This window comes from Nematostella vectensis, chromosome 13, assembly GCF_932526225.1.
Source record: "Nematostella vectensis chromosome 13, jaNemVect1.1, whole genome shotgun sequence".
NCBI classification, from domain to species: domain Eukaryota; kingdom Metazoa; phylum Cnidaria; class Anthozoa; order Actiniaria; family Edwardsiidae; genus Nematostella; species Nematostella vectensis.
The window spans coordinates 1,702-23,369 of NC_064046.1; the positions used below are offsets into that span (position 1 = coordinate 1,702).

The following is a 21,668-nucleotide window of genomic DNA, read 5'->3' on the forward strand; positions in this document are numbered from 1 at the left end:
GCATTACTAAAAAGCGGAACTGGCGGGCGGAACCAACATATTTTGAATGCGAAGGGGGTAGGGGTAGGGATGTTATACAATGACTACGATTTATTTTTTAAATAATTTATAGAAAAATGCTTTTGTTTGTTTCTCAGTTCTAGCTTTTCAGAAGATAAAGGCGAATATTGACAACTCATTCCGTTGTGACTTGCTGAAACAACATCACAAAGCGCAAATGTTATTTCACGCACATTTGACACTCTGTCATATGCAATTTGTAAAAAAAAATTCCGTTGAAAGTTCCAAATAAGTAACAAAAAACATACTGTAAAACAAGCGCTCGCATTTTTTGCTCGCTCAGACGCCGCATTTACGGTGAGGATAAATTGTTAAGAACAGGACTTTTTCAAGTTTAAACAATTAGCGTAGTAGTCATTTGCTCTTGGGTTGACTTATTCGATATTTCGTTATTGAATAAAAAAAAACATCGCTATCCCTTTATCTCCCTTCCGCTTTTTAGTAATGCCAAGCTTGCAGCTAATCTCTTGTTGCGTTCCTTTGACATTGTCATTGCCATCCCTTCCTTTGCTCCTTCTTTCTTCGATAGTCGGGAGGAAAGGGGGGCATAAATATGGGGGAAGCGTAAGGGGGGGGGGGGGGGCATGAAAATTTTGTTCCTCCTGAAGGGGGGGTCAACTAATTTTAGCCCTTACTTTTATCAAAATCCTCACGCCCCCCTCCCCCCACCCCCCTCGGGATAATAAATGAACTTCCCCTTATGGGTGATATGTTGTTGTCGAGCTTAAAGCAAGAGATATACGCATCAACAACGAATTACGATGTGAATAATAAGATAGCCTAAACTGGAGTGATTAATTGATCAACAACTCGGTTCTAAACACGCCTTTATGCCGCCAGCGGAAAGAGTGCTCTCTTTGACTGGAACACTCGGAAGTGAGAAAAGCAATTCGTAGAGCTTGGTGTGGCTCGTTTTGCCCTTACGTAAAGAGTGCGGAGAAGCTTCACCTGCTCACAAATGTCTCAAATATTGTTGTAGTTACAAGAAAAAAATATACATATTATATTACATCAGTTCTATGTTTGAGTGTCGAACTCAGTTGTTGTTTTTTCCCGGTTATTGAGAAAGCGTACAGGGACAGATATACTTTTATTGTTGAAAAAAGGGGCGTGCAAAACCCACAGGGCAGCGTTATCGATAGTTTGAAAAGACATCTCTTCACAGAAACACACTAGGGGCCTAGTTTGACAATTCCCTTCATGCAAACACGATAGACGAGCCTTGGGAAGTAAGTGGAGACGAAGCAGGCAGCGGAAACGTCAAATGCTTAGTGTGAAAATTAGTGTCGAAATTGGTGCGAAGGGGACACAAGAGGAGAAAGATCGGTTTCTTTGCTTGTCCTTCTCCTCTTACGCCTTCTTCGTGCTGACCTCGACACGCGCGCTCACCTCGTCGTGCAAAAGCAGACGTGTCCCTGATGAGGCCCCACCATAAAAACGAATATTTAAATCATAACTCCAGGCTAGAAGCTTTGTTTTCTCATATTATCTTCTGGTATTTATACTCTGTCTGGGAGTTCTTAATTTTGGATTATAAAAAGGCACTAAATATTACAAAAGAAAAAAGAAAAAAAAATGGATGGATGTTATTCGCTTGACAGGATAATTGAAATGTTAAAATTGTTCCTACGAGTTTGTAATCACCACATTGCAATTCACCATAAACGTTTTTAAACGCCAATTAGTCCCGTGACTAAAAAGAGTTCATCAATTAATGTATTTTTTATGAACAGAAATGAAAAGTACTAAGACATTATCAGTAATAACCGAACAAGAACTCAATATTCTACAGTCATTTTATTCCTTTATAATAACAGTTTTACTCATCAGGGAAAAAATTACACTACATGACTTCAACACAACAGGATGAACACCTAGCTCGATTTCCAGCTCGTTTCTGTGAGCCTGCAGTACAATTGAGCCAAGATGAACAACATGTACAATATATTGAGGAATGATACCTCCTGTCTAGAACATGGCAGAAATGTACAAATAATCTCTAGAACATTTCGGAAATGTACAAAAATATCTAGAACATGCCAGAAATGTAAAATAATCTCTAGAACATGGCAGAAATGTACAATAATCTCTAGAACATGGCAGAAACAACACGGCAGAAATGTACAATAATCTCTAGAACATGCCGGATATGTCCTGTCTAGAACATGCCAGATATGTCTTGCCTAGAACTTACCAGAAATGTCTAGAACATACCAGAAATATATACAGTAGTCTGCTAGAAAATGGCAGATACTGCATGTCTTGTCTAGAACATGTCAGGCACATTTTGCATCTCATCAATGACAGCCTTCTCAACAAGACTCATGTATGAGGTATCCATTTGAAGATTGTAACTAACAAATATTTGTTTCTTTGTCCTTTTAGCTAAAAAAACAAAATGACACTTTTAAACGATAAGAATTTTATTTCAAGTAAAATACCTTTTGTGAATTTTATCTTTGAAAGTAGAAAAGGTAGATTATTTCAAAACATATTAGATGAAAAATAAGCTCTGGACACTTTACCTAGTTTTTGAGCGAGGGTGCTTGAGGTTACATCCGCAATAGTCCCAAGTAAACAAGATGTTGCTGGCATATCCTCCTGTATGTAGGGAAGAGGTTTAGAATTATACAGTTAAATAATTTAATTAATAAATAAAGATTATAGTAGAACTTGAGCAAGTGGGAATCATAAGGGATATTTGCAAACACGAGACTTTGTCTTCAACTCTCATATACAGTAGAATGACCTCACATATTGAAAACTTTTTTAAACAGGATTATAGGCTATAACAAGCTACTGGTGTAAGGTCTCGGTATCAAATAACCTCATACAAGACTGATCGACTTGCCATGGACCTTGTCTACTGTCCATGGATCAAAACAGATAAAGTAAAATGCACTAATTGACTGAAACTTGCCAATGGAGTAAGAATTCCATCACCTTTCAATGGAAACATTGCATCGTTATTCATCCATGTCTAATCAATAGTTCGGGGGTATAAACTCCTTAAGCCCTCTTGGGCTGCCAGGGGAAAGTTTTATCAGGGAGGACAGACAAATTTTAAACCATATCAAAATGAAGCCAAATTTATACCAATCTTACAGAAGACAAAATAATTGGTGGTTTAACTTTGAGAATCAACCACGATTTGATAAAATTATCACTTTTTTAAAAATATCAGAGTGATTTAAATTTTTTAGACAGAGGGCTTTCATAAAACAATGAGGAAAGTTTTTGCAAATGGCACAACGCAGAATTTGAGGTGAATTAATACAACAAAGCGTGTGTCAAAACACATGCCATAATACAACCTGCAAAAATTACAACAAAAACCAGCACTTTTCTTTTATCTTCCAAAATTCATCCAGAAATATTCTTTGATAATCGAAGTTTAATTTGAGAAAGAGAACTAAGCATTAAATTTTCATTTGCCATGGATTATTCAACATCAAAGTTTCATCTCAATAAAAAGTTGCCTTTCCAGGATTGGGGGGCTTAGTTCTCTAGCTCAAATGGAAGCTCATTTACACCTCTGCTGATTTGTCACTATGGCAATCAAATTAGAAGTGATGCCCTAAGCACTTTCTGGGGGGGTACTCCAGAGAAATTTTGGTGCTGCTGCCATCTTGAATGTGAATATGAGTGTGCGACACAAACTTAGGCAATAAAAAAAGCCAAAAAATATTTTTTTATCGCTTCATCATATGAGAACAACAATATCATTTCTATAATTGTTTCTTATTACATCCCATCAAATTAATTATTTGCTGTATTTTAATCGACTCACCAACTTTGGATTCAAGCATATTTTTTATTCAGCCAATTGACCCCCCATTTCCATGTGTCCTGAGTTTGCCTCGCTAGTTTTATGTGCAAAAATGCATACTGTTATCTTGGGTGGACACCCCTATTTACTGAGAATGGAGGAGGGAAGCCCAGGGAGGGCATAAAAAAGTATTTTATTCATGTATACACTCTAAGTAGAGCAAATTTTATCAATGAAATAGCCTTCTCAGATAGCATTATGTGTCTGTGCGAGTCACAAAGCCAAACGTATCAGAAAAAAATGGTTTAAATAGACAGACTACAGATAAGCTGTAGAATAACTAGGTGGTATAACTAGTCAAAATATAGACAAACTTTAGAATAACTAGATGGTATGACTAGAAAGACTACAGATAAGATGTAGAAAAACTAGGTAGTTTTATATAGGTAGAAAGACTACAGACCAGATGTAGAAAAACTAGGTAGTTTTATATAGGTAGAAAGACTACAGACAAGATGTAGAAAAACTAGGTAGTTTTATATAGGTAGAAAGACTACAAACAAGATGTAGAAAAACTAGGTAGTTTTATATAGGTAGAAAGACTACAGACAAGATGTAGAAAAACTAGGTGGTCTGTGTAGGCATGATGTAGACAAGCTATAAATCAACACAAGTTTGAAATGGTATGTTTTACATCTCTGTGAAATGGAGAAAGTGCGCTGACGCTTTGAGTGTTAGCCCTCCCGGCGTAATTAATCGATGAAAATCGATCCTCGTTTGCTAATCGATAAATCGATATTAATCGATGAAATCAGCCAATTAATATCGATTGATATTGGTAATCGATGATTAAGCTATAGTCACACGAAGATATTCCTTAATTTCATCGGTGCGAGCCTTCCGTTGTAAGTCGTTAGCAAATAACGTACATGTAACCATCGGCAAAAGAGCAGGAATCTTTGATTTCCAAAGTCGGTAAAACGCATAGACATCTACTAAGCTTCCAGTGGGGTTTTTTTAACCACCATAGAAAAAATAATGTATATTATTTGATACGTCACATTTTATTTCTTTTGGAAACACTTGGCTGTCATATAGAAAGTTTTACCTATTTGTACTGTGTCCGCACTCTGGAGTTTCTTTTAGTAGAGTGTATTACAAAACTGATTTTGGAAGCAGCGTTTTTAGTAAGTATGTTGCTTTACCCGATAAGTCTAATAGTGGCCACTTACACCATAGCAAACACAAGTCGAGTATTTTTAGAACAACTTAACCAGCATCTGTTGTTAAGTTACTAGCTAGCATTGAATTTTGGGGTGTGGTGAGACAAAGAAAATATGTTTTTGTGTGCGCCATATAACGTTTTGAGGTATGAGCTATTTTGAAAAGGATTATAACTCTGTTGCTGCCCGTTTCAAAGAGGTATCATTAAGGGCCTTTAACAATGAACGTATACTAAATAAATGATACATTTGTACTCTTTTATGTTCTTTGCGATCATTCAGAGCATAATAAATGAAAATAGTATAAAATCAATATTAATCGATCATGGTACCATCATCGATTACTAACCGATGAAAGGTCACAAAATTGCAGATCGTCGATTTCCAATATTAATCGATTGATTAGCATCGATTGATTTCGATTGATATCGATTTTCATCGATTAATTACGCCGGGTCGCCCTTCGTCGGAGCAAAAGATGGAAAAAAGTTTATACTGTCTCCCAATTGTCATTGAGTCAACCCTCCCTTCGGCAAAAAGCTAGATCGGCCACTGATTGGATAACAAAATAACTGATTGATTAAAGAGCATGTTCCATTCATTGACCGAGAAAGTTGTAAGTACATACGTATTTAGTTTGCATGGCAACACACAGGTTCGACAAGCTCGCAGAGGTGCCAATCCAGAAGTACAAACTGCCAGACATCTTCAATACCTGAAAGTGCACGACTTTATCCACTAGCTCTCGGGAAAAGCTATGAATGGAAAGCTTTGTTTCAACAGGAGTGCATTTTAACGGTGATTTGTCTTCACGCGCGGTATTCGCAGTTTTGTCCGCCATATTGAATAATTCCCAGAATACATTGCGAGCCTATTAGTACCAGGCTTCTTTCTAGCGGTTTCGGTACAGGGTGACCAATAAAAACACTTTTTAGTAACAGCAAACTGAAAGATTAGAAATTGTGTATATTCCCAGCGTTGTCACACTTAACGAGTTTGCTTTGTAGTTCTCTTGCAATGTTTAAATTTCCAGTTTGCTTGGCAACAAATATTTTTTTTTAAATTGAAATTTACTGTTTAGATAGAGCCCAAAATTGGGTGCGAGTACTCATTTTACGAGAGCGTGCTTAGGCGCAATTTTTCAAAAAATATCTTGGCGGCCAGGTGGGATGGTAGCTTTCATGTAGAAAATCGGGTTTGGAGTGACCATGCTTAATGTTGGCACCCGCCGCCATTTGCAGAATGCTTTCCACACAGCCCGTTTAAGAAAAGTGAATAATAACACCTAATTTTTGAAATTCCGATAATAATTCCACATCATACTCTTATAGACTTTTCGAAGTTTTACAAAATGTTCTGGTTGAGTCTGTTTTTATGGTCGGTGGCGTGTTTACTTCAGTGCGTGGCTAATTAATGTCAATTTCTGTATCTAGCTCTTTTCTATTACAAACTGTCAATTAGAGAGCAATAGCAGGCCTCGAAATATGGAGGGGGACGTAGTGGCGGATTCAGAATTAAAAGGGGGCTGATTCTTTACAGTTTCAGTCGCGATGTGTTAAATGTCTAAAGAATTATGTATAATTGATGTTAATAGGGAAACGCGGCATCGCGATACACCGAATTCGGCTGTAACAATTTGCGTTACGCTTTATTTTATTGCTGTCAAAATGCTGTTTTGGGCCCGAAAAGGACATGTCACCCCTCTTTCCACCCTGGACCCGCCTCTGCAAGGAGGCAATAAGATTATTAGGGAAGGGGGGAAAAGGGGCAGTGAAGCAAGGATCGCCAAACTGTTATAATGCGATCGCGCGCATCACATAACCAGCTTCTGCACACTGCGACGCAAAAAGTACAGACCCAATGGAGCCGGTTTATAACGTGGCATATTTTTGAGCCGCGGGGTTATCGAGTTTAAAATTGTGAGAAGGGATACTTTGGACGAGGTTGCGAGAATGGGTGTTTCGCAATCGCAATTCAAGAACTTCCTGCGAGTATAGTGTTTTTTTTATTAAATTGTGTATTTGTTTACCTCGTGAACATTAAAGTAAACAAATCAGTAAGCAACTTTCTGAACTCGAGTGAAACCCAACTTAGTTTGTTAAGCTGCTCCATAACAGTGGAAACGACCAACATTTATGACCAGCGGTCCAGCCGCCTGAAAAGAAAGACCTTCAGTCAACAAGTACAAACCTTCGCACTTGACACCTTCGCACTTGACACCTTCGCACTTGACACCTTCGCACTTGACACCTTCGCACTTGACACCTTCGCACTTGACACCTTCGCACTTGACACCTTCGCACTTGACACATTCGCACTTGACACATTCGCACTTGACACCTTTGTGACGATTCTGTAGTAAGGTCAGTGTATGTATGGGGAGGTTACAATCGGGAAAAGAAAAGGTTACACCCGGGAAAAAGAGGTATATCCATCTATCTATCGCGCACTATGCTCTGCGTTATAATCTAAGAAATCAAGTTATCAAAGAAATCTAGTTATTTTCTTGTGTGCATAAAATAAAAACAGGATACCTAACAAAGCATGAACACATCAAAGATGCTGAGAGTACATAAAAATATCCTTATACCTTTTTTTTTCATTTCAATATCATGACACACCAAGAACAGTATAATTAATTATGAAAATTATAAAAAAAATTAAAGAAAAAAAAATTGTGCTTTCAGTGGGAACCCGAGTCGCTGCGGTCGGAGTCAAGTGTCCGCACAGCTAAGCTAACGTGGCATTGCTGAGGCGACTTGTAACTAAAATGACTTTAAAAACTATTGGTATCGGAAACTATCCCAAGCAAAGTCACCATCTGCCTTTTTGCGTACTATGCCAACTCGTCGAATCTACAATAAAATATCGAAGATGCAATTTGTAAGTTACATTCGGGAAAAAAAAATCAGGGTTACATTCGGGAAAAAAAATCAGGGTTACATTCGGGAAAAAAAATCAGGGTTACATTCGGGAAAAAAAAATCAGGGTTACATTCGGGAAAAAAAAATCAAGGTTACATTCGGGAAAAAAAATCAGGGTTACATTCGGGAAATTTTTCCCGAGAGTAACCTCCAAAATTTGTTGTTTGGTTTGGTTTTAGTTTGAATATTAGAATCTAAAGTCATCACATTTTTATACATCTTTATCCATTTCTATTTTATTTATTTCTATATTTCCACCACCTATAAACAATAACAGGAAAAGGAGATGAAAAAAATACAATTATCACGAGAAAAAATTCAAAAGCCTACACACAATGGTGTCAGGCAGGAACAATACCAGTGATAATACAACTCAGATACAAGGAAAGTAAAGCGGTGCCTCTGCAATGACCTTTGGGACTGTGCTGAGCAGCATTTTAGAAGGAAAAAAAGTACTCTAGACTACCTCTGAATTTGTTTTTGTCCCCTTTGATATCTATCATAGACTTAGTTTAAAACAATCATTTAATTTTATGGCCACTAAAACAACAAACACTCTAGTAATATGGTGACTGCCTTACATGGGTGGTTTAATAACAACTAAAACTGATTATCCAGATCTTATATCGAGAGCTATTTGCCAAAGACACAACAGCATTAGAGACCGTGTCAGGGAAGCGTGGTTACATAGCTTGCGCGGGCAGGCAGGCAGGCAGGTAGGCAGGCGAGGCAGAACCACAGGGCTCCCGCGCGATGACCAAAAACACTCAGTCGCATAGTTATATACAATTTTTCTATACCTATGGGGCTCCCCGCGCGGCCTACGGCCGCGCTGGCTCCGCTATAACGACGTCACACTTAAATGCAATGACGTCGCACTTGACAATAATTACGTCGCACTTTTTTCTCATGGACGTCGCTTTTTACTATGACGTCACACTTGACCAAAAATTACACTTGACTATAATGACGTCACACTTCTTTATAGTGACGTAGCTCTTGACTATGACGTCACATGTATATTGTGCTTATTTTGCAGACGCGTTTGCCTACAAGGTGCAGAAGGTTCTAAACGTTTTCCATCCCGACACTGACGTCAGAATTTGATGAGCGCCCGTGTTGGTTTCACTATCTAAGAACAGTTTAGCTATCAAAACATGAAAGGTTGATGTCCATTTATTCCATTAGCGCGGGAAAAATGCCCAAACGAAATATAAACTCTACGCAATCATAAATGCACCGTGTTTTATTCACTATTCTCGCTCTCACGCCTTTCTCATTTTTAAAGCGAGCGTCGCCAAATGAATAAAAACAGGTCTGGGAACGTTGTGGCCCCGGAGGTCAAAGGAAATCATGCCACAAAATAAAGCAAGACGATATATCTGGAAAATCATTTTGAAAAAAGCAAACCCTGACTAAAATAATAAACATCTCCGTGAAAGAAATGGGAGCGACCAAAAAGACCGCAAAGATATGTCGTGCAGAAAGATCTCCCTTATTTGAAAAAGTCAGTGCCTTTCAACTTTTCTACAGCAACCTAGAATGGGTACATGTTTTACTGTAGGGGAGCCACACCCATACCCACACAGGGGGAGGGGGCACCAACTGAAGGCCACACTTATACCTACAATAGGGGGAAGGAGCCATGAGTGAGAGTCACACCCATACAGGGGAAGAGGGGCACTGACCGAGAGCTTCACCAATACCTAACAAGTGGGGAGGAGCCATGAGTGAGAGCCATACTCACACAAGGGAAGGGGGGCACCGATTAAGAGTCCCACCCATACCTACACAAGGGGGGAGGAGCCATGAGTCACACCCATACCTCACACGGGAAGAGGAGCCCTGAAAGCAAGCCACAACCATATCACAAAACAAAATAACAAGAGCAAACATTTGGACTTTTCATGCAATGATCATCTTTACTTCTATATGAAATCATCTATACGCACGATATACTTATCACTGCTTCGTACGCTGACAAGTGAGAGGTCTTATTTTTACTACGATTCTTTATCATACAGATTTTCAATCAATTTACATTTATAATGCTATAAATTACAATAATCTTCATGCAGTGCTGAAAATAAATATCAAGTAGCAAATCAATTTACGTTTACTTTAATTATATCTAACAAATTCCGATGTGCAAACATAATTGCGTATTATTAAATGACCAGGCAATTGTCCGCCATGTATGTAATCTTTTACCAACAAGCTACAGTTGCATGTCCATTTGGAATGAATAAAATTAATTAGTGAATAACAACAGCATTTGCTTGAAATTCAACTTAAAATCTTAACGCTTTTTTTTTAAAGCATTAAAAATGCTATTATGTATTGTGTTCTCCTAGGAAAAATCCTTCCTCTATTGGTTATGGAATTTCTATCAATGGAAATGTCTCCAATCGTTCATGTCCTTAAAAACCCTTGATAATATCCTACACAAAAACAAACCTGATAAAACGTTATGACAACACTATCTATGGCAGCTCTTTGTGTTGTGTTTCACTTATCAGCAGTGTACACCAATCCACCATGTGCATCCACCGCTCGACGTTTTCTGATTGAAGAATTATCAAATCTTAGACTGCATAATCCTGACTATGCTCACAGCAAGCCTGGATTTTGCTGTTTGTTCTTTCTAGTTTCCAAGGTTACTGTAAGCTCTCAATCCTCATCTGCTAAAGCGATGTTGAACAACTTTTGGGATCCATAAGTGAAGGATTCTGAAGAGGAGAGCACATAGTTAATTGACAATATTAGTAATAATAATTCACACACACACACACACGCCCCGTCATGCTATTTTATTTTTAAAAGCATATATAAGTAATAGTAATAATAATAGCAATAACAGTAGCAATCGCAATAACAATAGCAATAGTAATTAGCAATAGCAAAAACAATAACAGTAGCAATTGCAATAACAATAGCATAGCAATAGCAATAACAATAACAGGAGCAATAGCAATAACAATAGCAAGAACAATAACAATAGCAATAGCAATAACAGTAGCAATAACAATCACAGTAGCAATCGCAATAGCAATAATGATGATGATGATATGATGGGGGTGAATAAAAAGCTTGGTCTGGGCAGCGGGTTCTCTTTGTACTGACAAAAACCTTCTTGAACAGAGTTTTTTATTGGACATTTGAACCATCTCGTAAAAAAGCCCCCTTCTTTTATAGCAAGTTTTAATTGGTCATCACCTTAAAATAGTTCAAGTAAATTGATTGGTATTACTCACCAAAGTACCGTCTAAACCACTTTGGGACATAGGGCGACTTGAAGAAGAAATAGAATGGCAGACCGGCAAGGATAATCAGACAGGCAATAGTTGAACCGATAGGCTTGGCCACGAATGGTGCGATACACAGATACATGGACGCAAGCAGCATGAAGATTGGGATAACGATAGGCACCTGCCAACAGAGAAAGAAAAGATTTTAAGATCCACATTATTGTACATTAGGTACAGTGTTTTGCAGGTAACACTGCTGATTTATTACTCTGTTACTTTTCCTCTGGGTTCTCACTAGGACACAAGCGCAAGAGCAAATGCAAGTGCACCACAAGCAAGAATCGGTCAAACACAAGTGCAAGAAATTCAAGCAGATGCATTTTCTTACACTTGCTGTTAAGTTCCAGTGAGAATTGGAAAATTATGGGCACTTTGCTTGTGTCCTAGTGTGAACCGGCCTTGTTGATTGTCTACTAACCCTATAAGGGCGAGGCATTTCCGGTTTCTTGTACCTCAACCACAGCAAAGCTGCAAATGAACCACCATAGAACAACCAGGCAGCAAAACTGAAGAATCCCACAAGACTCATGAAATTACTGCCAGGTGGCAATAACATGCAGATGGCAATAGTGCTCTGGAACGATAATTGATGCAAATATTATTAGGAAAGGTTCTATAACCACTACTTATAAGTCCTCAAGTATGTAACCACTAGGGTAATGACACAGCTCATCGAGCCTTAGCCTTACCGTGAGAAGCATGGAGGGAAGAGGAGTCAAGCGCTTCACTTGAATCATGGCAAGCATGGACGGTAATAGGCCATCACGGGCAGCGGTATATGTCAACCTGGGTAGCAAAATTAGAGAACAAGAGAAATCAGTGTATGGAGAATTCTGTGTCACAACTCGAACCACTTGTATTTTGCTGATGTATTTCACAGGTATGTACACATAAAGGCATTGACTTCTTTCAAAAAGCCAGGGGAGGGGGTGGCTGGTTGGGGGCACCCCACTAGACTGGGGGATTTGTTCAAATAAAGAAAAATTAGAACCACTGCAAGCTAGGACAAGATATTTAGAACAAAATGGTCTGCTAATTGGGTAAGCAAACCTCCCACTCAAAACCCTGGCAACAGGAAACACTTGGAAAGGGTGAGTTGTCCTCTTAAGACAATTGTACAGGAAAGGGGTCTTTCCCCAAATACAAGGATTAAGACATGTACAGGAAAAGGTCTTTCCCCAAATACAAGAATTAAGACATGTGTACAGGAAAAAGGTCTTTCCCCAAATACAAGGATTAAGACATGTGTACAGGAAAAAGGTCTTTCCCCAAATACAAGGATTAAGACATGTGTACAGGAAAAAGGTCTTTCCCCAAATACAAGGATTAAGACATGTGTACAGGAAAAAGGTCTTTCCCCAAATACAAGGATTAAGACATGTGTACAGGAAAAAGGTCTTTCCCCAAATACAAGGATTAAGACAATTGTACAGGAAAGGGGTCTTTCCCCAAATACAAGGATTAAGACATGTACAGGAAAAGGTCTTTCCCCAAATACAAGAATTAAGACATGTGTACAGGAAAAAGGTATTTCCCCAAATACAAGGATTAAGACATGTGTACAGGAAAAAGGTCTTTCCCCAAATACAAGGATTAAGACATGTGTACAGGAAAAAGGTCTTTCCCCAAATACAAGGATTAAGACATGTGTACAGGAAAAAGGTCTTTCCCCAAATACAAGGATTAAGACATGTGTACAGGAAAAAGGTCTTTCCCCAAATACAAGGATTAAGACAATTGTACAGGAAAGGGGTCTTTCCCCAAATACAAGGATTAAGACAATTGTACAGGAAAGGGGTCTTTCCCCAAATACAAGGATTAAGACAATTGTACAGGAAAGGGGTCTTTCCCCAAATACAAGGATTAAGACAATTGTACAGGAAAGGGGTCTTTCCCCAAATACAAGGATTAAGACAATTGTACAGGAAAGGGGTCTTTCCCCAAATACAAGGATTAAGACATGTACAGGAAAAAGGTCTTTCCCCAAATACAAGGATTAAGACATGTGTACAGGAAAAAGGTCTTTCCCCAAATACAAGGATTAAGACATGTGTACAGGAAAAAGGTCTTTCCCCAAATACAAGGATTAAGACAATTGTACAGGAAAGGGGTCTTTCCCCAAATACAAGGATTAAGACAATTGTACAGGAAAGGGGTCTTTCCCCAAATACAAGGATTAAGACAATTGTACAGGAAAGGGGTCTTTCCCCAAATACAAGGATTAAGACATGTACAGGAAAAAGGTCTTTCCCCAAATACAAGGATTAAGACATGTGTACAGGAAAAAGGTCTTTCCCCAAATACAAGGATTAAGACATGTGTACAGGAAAAAGGTCTTTCCCCAAATACAAGGATTAAGACAATTGTACAGGAAAGGGGTCTTTCCCCAAATACAAGGATTAAGACATGTGTACAGGAAAAAGGTCTTTCCCCAAATACAAGGATTAAGACATGTGTACAGGAAAAAGGTCTTTCCCCAAATACAAGGATTAAGACAATTGTACAGGAAAGAGGTCTTCCCCCAAATACAAGGATTAAGACATGTACAGGAAAAGGTCTTTCCCCAAATACAAGAATTAAGACATGTGTACAGGAAAAAGGTCTTTCCCCAAATACAAGGATTAAGACATGTGTACAGAAAAGGGGTCTTTCCCCAAACACAAGGATTAAGACATGTGTACAGGAAAAAGGTCTTTCCCCAAATACAAGGATTAAGACATGTGTACAGGAAAAAGGTATTTCCCCAAATACAAGGATTAGACATGTGTACAAGAAAAAGGTCTTTCCCCAAGCAAGGATGGCTAAGTAATATAATGACTTTTTTTTATTAAAACAATAATTTGTAGGTACAGCTTTGACAACTTACCTTCCACTAGTAAAGGCTACACCATTGACGGTGCCAAATGTAGAAGCAGCTACAAACACGGGGATGATCCATTTCATTGGGCCAAGATAGACATCACCAATGCTCTAAATAAAAAGAAAAACAATTTAAAAAGGGCATTCAAACTCTTACTTGAACTCAAATTGAGACAACAGATTGCAGTCAGAGTACTTACGACAGCCACTGCCTCTGACGCGAGAATACCAGCTCCGCCCAGGACGGTTATGTAGGCAATATTCACCATGAGATAACACCCAGTGATGATTGAAATGCCGATGATAATTGCTTTAGGCATATCTCTACCAGGAGAGAGTGAAATAAAAGTTCTAAGGAGCTTCATTTGCATTTTTATTAATTACCGTGACAACAGATTGACAGTGTGGGCATTGTAAATTTATGTTTTAGCACTCTGGGTGCTGCTTTAATCTTCCGAGTAGCAAGGGATGTGGGGCGCTCATCTGAAGTGGTGTAATTTCAAATTCAGACTTCAGCTCTATATAAATAACTGTTATATCTTTTTTTCATGTATCAAATTTACAAAAAAAAAATCAAGCCATATCATTGAACAGTAAGAATTAAATAATAACAATTCTAACAAATAGTTGGTTTCACTAGTAGATAATAAAATGAGGTTAATTTGTTGGTGTTAAAAGCCTTGAATTTCTTCATTCTTACATTTCTTGGGAGTCAGGGGGGGGGGGGGCTTATTTGAAGGGGGCATTTAATTATTATTTGGAACCTTAGGGGGGAAGCTTATTAACACTTATTGGAAGCTGGGCATGAAAACAAGCATTTACGGTATAATTAATATAATGCACAACTCACCTGGCAGGGTCCTTCATCTCTTCTGTACAATAATTAAGTGAATTCCTGGAAAAAGAAACAATTAGTTTGACATTCAAATAATAGCTGGAAAATAGATAATGACATAAAGGATAAAAATAATATTGTTTAATATGAATAAACTGAAAAGCAGAATAAAAAAGGCAGAGCACATGCCATGTAGATGCAAACCTCTTGAAAGAACCCCCACTTACCATCCATCATAGGCCCACAGTCCAATGTAGAATGCAAAGCCTATTTTGGCTGGATCAGTCTCAGAACCCTCAAATGCATTTTGTAGATTTTCTGTTTTTCCTGTGAAAGTAAAAAAAAAATATATATGATACAGGATTCAGGCCTTTCACTTGTAGCAAACTCTGATGTTTGAGATGTCCTTATTGGAGTTACATCAAAGAGGAGATGCAATAATCCTCACTTAGCAAGCCCGTACCTAGGATTTTTCTATGGAGCGTATGAAACCTGAAAAGGTGGACCTAATTTTTCCAGTGGAGAGGGGGTGGGGAGGGTGTGCGTTTTCTGTATAAAATCTGACCACCCCTGAAAGAACAAAAGGGCTTTTTTTCTGGTGTCGCAGTATCTCCAAGGGAGGTTCATTATCGCATTTGGCTACAAACAAGTTTGACTTGTAGATTTATAACCCACTAGAGTGATCTAGAATACCTGTTTTATCTAGTTCTCTGATGCTTTATAGTTTTGTCTACAAATAGCACATCTATTGCGAACCAAAAGTGGACTTTTAGCCGTTATGTGGGAGGTGCATTCGCACCCCCTGCACCCTCTCTGGTACGGGCCTGCTTAGGGACTCTTCCCAGCATTCATTTGCCCTCCTGGCATTACCCAGCACGCCAACGTGAATGGCAATAAAAACAGTGCACACAATGACAAATTTCTCAAAAATGGTATATATGTCTGTGACGATTGTTTCAGAATATCCATGATTGCATGCACTGTTTTTAAGATATATAACTATGCCTCTTCCAAACACAGCAACAGACCAGACCTTACCTTTGCATAGTTCAACCACCCCTATGATAACCAGCATAGCAATGCACAGCAGTTTAGCATAGGTGAAGATTCTTTGTACTCGTGTGGCCCAACGCACACTCCAACAGTTAATTCCAGTCACAGTTACTGAGGAAAAGAAATTACTAAAATAAATACATTACTTATACTACTGAAGCTGGGGGGAGGTCAAAAATTTTCAGCTAGAGGACCCGGGAAAGCATGGATTTCAGTAAAAAGTTAGATCCAATGTCTGATCAAGTGTTTCAGTCATTTTTAATTATAATTTAAAAGCAGGATTTCCGAGAATATAGGGCCTTCACCACCACTGGAATATGCCGATTGAACAATATTTTATTATTTATTTCTCTGAACATAACCAAAAAAGACTAGGTATGAAGCAAAATGGGTGCTTAATAAAAGTGGAGGTGTAAGATTTACATTTCCTGAGAGTAAAATAAATAAAAAGCAGAGATCGCTGACAACAATTTCCGGTTGTTGAAATGAATGAGATGGGCAATCATCAAAGAGGATTCGTGGGTATAATTTCTAAAAGGCAAGTGTACAAGTGAAACGGAATTAGTGGAACTTATTGTAAGCAATTAAATAATGAATTATAGATGGTACGATTTTTACAAAAGGCATGAGCATTTTAATGAGATAATTGGAACGTAGAATAAAAATGTGTCATCAAAGACAAATGGTGAATGGGTTATTTTCCCATTTTCTACTGAATTCATGCTAACTATTCGTGTATCATAGACAATAATAAAATGTTGTGATCGAAATGCACTCTTTATTAATTACTTAGTTTCGATTCAATAGGGGGGGACAAAAAGCTGACTCGATATTCAAAACATATTAACCTAATCATCTTAATCGGGTTTATTTTGCCGGTACTAGCGCACGAATTATTGTAGCTTTTTCAACTACGACTTCTCCTTTACAAGAGTTCAATAATCGGAGTGAGATAACACTTTTATAGGTTTCGAATCAAGGTTTTCCGTAGATAAATCAATTACTATATCGCAACACGCTATAGCTAAAGGCCACGTGTTCTTTCTAAAAACCACACACTAATGTTTTCCCTTCTCAAAACAAAATAACTTTGATGTCAGGGGGCTTTCGATTCCCATAGAAATACCATAAAATGAGCAAAGGTTAAATATATAATAACTTTCCGGGAGTCATTGGATATATAATAACGGCGATCATAAAATAAACTCACCAATACAAGCCAGTCCAAGAAGTTTCACAACCGCTGGCGGAGGGGCACATTCTGGGAAGAAAGGCTTAGCAACGTACTCGGCGAAAATCAACGACACGATTGCAGTGATGGCAGGTCTATTGATGATTATCCCTGTCCAGGCGAACAGAAAGGCCGGGATTGGACCAAAAGCTTCCATAAGATAGGCATATTCGGCCCCGGATTTCTGTACAGCCGTCCCTAACTCAGTATAGCAAAGGCAGGCAAGCAAAGCGAGGAATCCACATCCAAACCAAACCATCAATGAAAGTCCGATAGATTGAGTTGTGCCGAGGATTCCGGTGGGTGAAATGAATATTCCTGACCCTATTACGGTCCCCACGATGAATGATATACCACTGAGCAGAGTAACTCGCTTTTCAAGGCCGACTTTCGACTGGATTTGGACTTTCGGTGCTTCGGGGTCGGCTTCCTCCGAAGGTTTGAGCGGGGTGTTCGAAGTGTTGTGAACATCGTTATCCGGGCTTTCGCTCATCTTCGTGGCTTTCCCAGTTGCTCTTGGCTAACCTAGGGCGAATTTCAAGAGCTTAACAAGGCTATATTAGCCGGGGAAATGCCTTAACCGGCACACAAAAGTCGATGTAGTACAGATAAAGGCCAATATTACTACAACGTGAGCACCGAAAGTTGTTATTGGACTATTCATTTGCGCCAGCCAATCAGAGCGCTGGAAATAACGGATTCTCGGGTCAGAAATTCACGCCAAGCACGTGCTAAGGTCGTGGCGGGAAAGAAATCTATCCTTCTGCACAAAGTCTCAAACATTTGATACTTTAGAATGGAAGTCCGGAAACCTCCTCGCTGAGAAGGGTATAATCCGTGTTGAGAAATGTATTTTACAGATGTTTCAGGCTTTTTCTAGCTCTCTCTTTGCATGTCACGCAATTTGTCTGATGCAATCTGGAAGGCGATTTGAATCACACTTTTTGTCACGAAGGAGATGGCAGGTAGAAATACGAGTAGGAGAGGTGAAGTGAAAGGAGGGAAGACTAACATAGAGATGTAAAACATTTTACCAATACAAACATTAAAAGACACGTTGGCATGAAATGTAATATCAGTGTACGGTAATCTTCTACTCTTTAACATAAAATGAAAATAAAATCTTTGACTCGCTTTCTCGTCTCGCAGTTTATTGTCACTACGTTCTTGTGTTAGTGGTAAAATGTCTAATGTCGACCGGAGGACTCTTTGCCAAGATGACTTCGACCCTGACATTCGTAACATAAAACCTGAACACGTACTTATGACAAAAGCCGATGAATGAACAATAAATAATATACCGTATGACTTTGCGCTTTCTCACATTCTACCGTAAACATTCTCTCTCGGCTAAATCGCAAGTCTCCTGCGCAGCCATCCTTAGTCGAGATCCACTCTTTGTGGGAGGGATTTCAGACGGACACTAATAACGGCTGTGCAAGAGACCAGGATCACCTGAAACTCCGAAAAGACCTCCCAAGGCCCTCCCTCCCGGGGGCTAAGAGCAAGGGTCTACTCCAAAATTCGACATCAATTTTTTTTTTTTTTTTTGGGGGGGGGGGGGGGGGTGCGCACTTGTAATTTGTTTGTAATAATTTAAAATAGAACAAAACTTTATTCAAAACAAGCGAACGCAAACCACCCCTCTCCCTCAACAACAGGGCCGTAGCAGGGGGTGGGGCACTGGGGGCACGTGCTACCCGTCCCCAATATTTTCAAAAATATAAGAAAATGACCAGTAGGGGCGTGGCTGTGCCCTACATTGTTTTCTTAATGCTTCTGTATCGTGCCCCCCCCCCCCCCCCCCAATAATTCGAGTTGTGTTATGGCTATGCTCAACAACACGTTGTCCATCGCCTTTCTAGCCTGTGCAGCAAGCGTTTCAGTGGACGAGTTAATAGAGACCGAGTGACGGAGGTAAAAATCGAGCGAAGAGTATGTCCGCGTTTCTCCCCACTTTTCGTCCCCAGCTGATACCAAATAGAAACGGGAGGCTAAATCTCCTTTTTGAATTTAATATGAGCCTGTGGTGCTGGAAGTCAGCGTAATAGTACATTTCGTTGAATGAATGGGATCTCCTAACCGCTATTTATGGGAGAAATCCCTGTATTTGGGATTTTTGGGATTACAGTTGGTTGCCACCCCCTTCCCCCTAAGAAAATTCGAGTTTCGAATTAAACTTCGGATATATTTCTTTTGACCGCGTTTTTCCAAATTCAACTTTTTTTACCTTCGCCAACTGTCTTTTTTATCTCTTTTCTTTTTCTCTTTTTTTACTACTATTTTAGATCTATTTGAGATAACTCTCGACACTTATGTACTATAAATTTTTTTCTCTTTAAAAAATGAAAGGAAAACATAAAAGTAATAATTTGGAGATTCACAAACGGTAAAGATGGATATACAGAAAAAAATGTTTTCCCCGACTGCAGTGAATGGTATAAAACGACTTACCTTTAAAAGTCTTTTAAAACCAAAAAGACGACCAATGTGTGTTGCGAGGGATCCGCTTGTTTGTGTATCTCACAGGGACGCAACTGCGTTTGTTTCGCTGGGAAATGATTTTGTGTGAATGCTAAACAAAAATGCAAAGTACTGATCTCTTTTCAAAGGCCTATTATTTTTGTAACTACAACAGATGGTACCGCTTTTTAATACCATTTAGGTGTCATTTCATCTATTGGGAAATTCTGTTGACCAATAAAAGGAGAGTAGATTTTCCTGAAAGCGTCCCGCGGGTAAATTGGTTCAATAAAGATTTATTCACGTAGAGGTGATTTTCAAAGCGCACTTATTTACATTTGTTAAACTGACGAGAGTTGTGTATTTGTAAGCCAAATGTAGACTTGAAATGCTGATACTATTCGTTATAAGGGATGCTATTTTATTTTCTTAGAGAGTCGGTCCTATATTAAAGTCATGCCCAATATGATATTTTTTATTACTCGATCGCCTGTTGTCGCCTTGAAGGATGTATTTTTCTCTTGTTCACCAGATTTCAACGAAGCCTGTTATTTTGCACATTGAGCAATTAATGCGGCGGCGAATCCATGGTTTTTCAAAGATTGGTGCGATTTTTGGAAACCATCTAGTCCACAGCTTCTAAATGTCATTTTGATGAAACTTCCCTGCTAGCAGAAGCCTCTTTTCTCTGTATTTTGCTGGGCTGGAGTTCGCGAGGAAAATATATCTTTTCCTCGCGAACTCCAGCCGAGCGAAATACAGAGAAAAGAGGCCTCTGCTAGCAGGGAAGATGAAACAGAATACTCTCCCCAAATCTCTTGTCTCCAGGCTAACCACAGGAAACCCGAAAATTTGACTAAGCTAGGATTGTCTTATTGTTATTGAACGAACAATCGTGTAAGCACCATTACTACAATGATTTTAAAAGAGGTTAATGTAAAAACGCTTATTCCGACATAGTTCCAGTCACGCTCGTATGAGCCAGTTCGTATTGACTTGGTCGTAGGGCCAGAGGGCCGTAACACGGGCCTTAAAATACTTGAGAAAGGGAGGGGGGGGGGGGCAGGGGAAAAAACATTAGGAAAACCCTAGGAGGAACAGCCACGCCCGTAACTTGTAATTTCTTTATAATTTTAGACCATATCAAGAAAGTTGAGCCCAAAATTGTCGTTTTTGCCAAACGCGGTCACTTTCATATAAGGAAACTAATATATTCCTTATTTGGAAAATCTGCATGATTATTGTAATTTTTGAGGTGAGCGTACCCCAGGGGCTTCGTAAACTTCATGACTTGTAACCAGAAGAAAACAGCTACTGTGACCATCTTTAGTTAGTTGAGAAGGTCCCTGAAAAGAAGTTTCCTCGGTACCAGACCTCTAAAAACGACAACGTTTTCTTCAAATGAAAAACTTGGGGGCACGGGCCCTATCCTCCAGTACTTGTCGAGATCATTTATAACTATTCAAGTTAGAAGGCTTTTTATAAGGCATATGGCTGGGCAATATGTAACTGCAACTCTGAACTCTAAAGATATACATTAGCCAAGTTGTCCCCCTCCCTCCACCCCATAGATCAGTTCATTGTGTAGAGTGGCGCGTGTGAAAAGTTGGCCCAATGCGCTTCCAACAGATTTGTTTTGATCCCAGTGTATTACTTATAGCCGGCCGGTACACTTTTTTGTCTGATTGTTTTTTAAAGAGCTCAGGAGTGAATGGGTTAAAAGAAAAAAAAAAGAATTGAAAAAAAGGTCATTGTGATAGGATCGAACTTGGCCTGAAGAAAAATAGGAAATCATAAACTTGGATTTCCCAATCCGTATGGCAGCTAACTGCTTTACGGAAGGCTGTAAACAGGTAAAGAACTGAAAGGCCCCAAGCACCTATATTTCCTGCGATTGCTATACAAGGCTTGCAAGGTTTAACCAATAACCAGAATCCCAGTCC

At 39.0% G+C, this 21,668-nt stretch overlaps 2 protein-coding genes across 2 annotated transcripts; both read right to left on the reverse strand.

Moving 5' to 3' along the window:
- Positions 1 to 1,838: 1,838 nt before the first annotated feature.
- LOC5508543 (proteasome assembly chaperone 4) lies at positions 1,839 to 5,926 on the reverse strand. Its single transcript, XM_001629086.3, has 3 exons — positions 5,681 to 5,926; positions 2,586 to 2,661; positions 1,839 to 2,445 (listed from the first exon to the last, which is right to left on the reverse strand). The coding sequence occupies exons 1-3, from the start codon at positions 5,891 to 5,893 to the stop codon at positions 2,327 to 2,329; spliced, it is 408 nt and encodes a 135-aa protein (XP_001629136.2). The 5' UTR covers positions 5,894 to 5,926; the 3' UTR covers positions 1,839 to 2,326.
- A 3,945-nt stretch (positions 5,927 to 9,871) lies between these two features.
- Positions 9,872 to 18,391, reverse strand: LOC5508559 (b(0,+)-type amino acid transporter 1). Its single transcript, XM_001629087.2, has 10 exons — positions 17,242 to 18,391; positions 16,017 to 16,142; positions 15,206 to 15,305; positions 14,994 to 15,038; positions 14,344 to 14,467; positions 14,151 to 14,254; positions 11,974 to 12,070; positions 11,703 to 11,858; positions 11,231 to 11,405; positions 9,872 to 10,705 (listed from the first exon to the last, which is right to left on the reverse strand). Exons 1-10 carry the CDS (start codon positions 17,753 to 17,755, stop codon positions 10,647 to 10,649), a joined length of 1,500 nt encoding a protein of 499 aa, XP_001629137.1. The 5' UTR covers positions 17,756 to 18,391; the 3' UTR covers positions 9,872 to 10,646.
- Positions 18,392 to 21,668: the final 3,277 nt, after the last annotated feature.

Bases quoted from the DNA above. Each gene is read 5' to 3' on its own strand.
- LOC5508559 (XM_001629087.2), bottom strand. From the start codon at position 17,755: ATGAGCGAAAGCCCGGATAACGATGTTCACAACACTTCGAACACCCCG. The intron at 15,306-16,016 runs GTAAGGTCTGGT...TTACTTTCACAG, and splicing joins GGTGGTTGAACTATGCAAAG to GAAAAACAGAAAATCTACAA. The intron at 11,859-11,973 runs GTAAGGCTAAGG...TTATCGTTCCAG, and splicing joins TTCCCTCCATGCTTCTCACG to AGCACTATTGCCATCTGCAT.
- LOC5508543 (XM_001629086.3), bottom strand. From the start codon at position 5,893: ATGGCGGACAAAACTGCGAATACCGCGCGTGAAGACAAATCACCGTTA. The intron at 2,662-5,680 runs GTATGTACTTAC...CCCTACATACAG, and splicing joins TTGCCATGCAAACTAAATAC to GAGGATATGCCAGCAACATC. The intron at 2,446-2,585 runs GTAAAGTGTCCA...TTGTTTTTTTAG, and splicing joins CACCCTCGCTCAAAAACTAG to CTAAAAGGACAAAGAAACAA.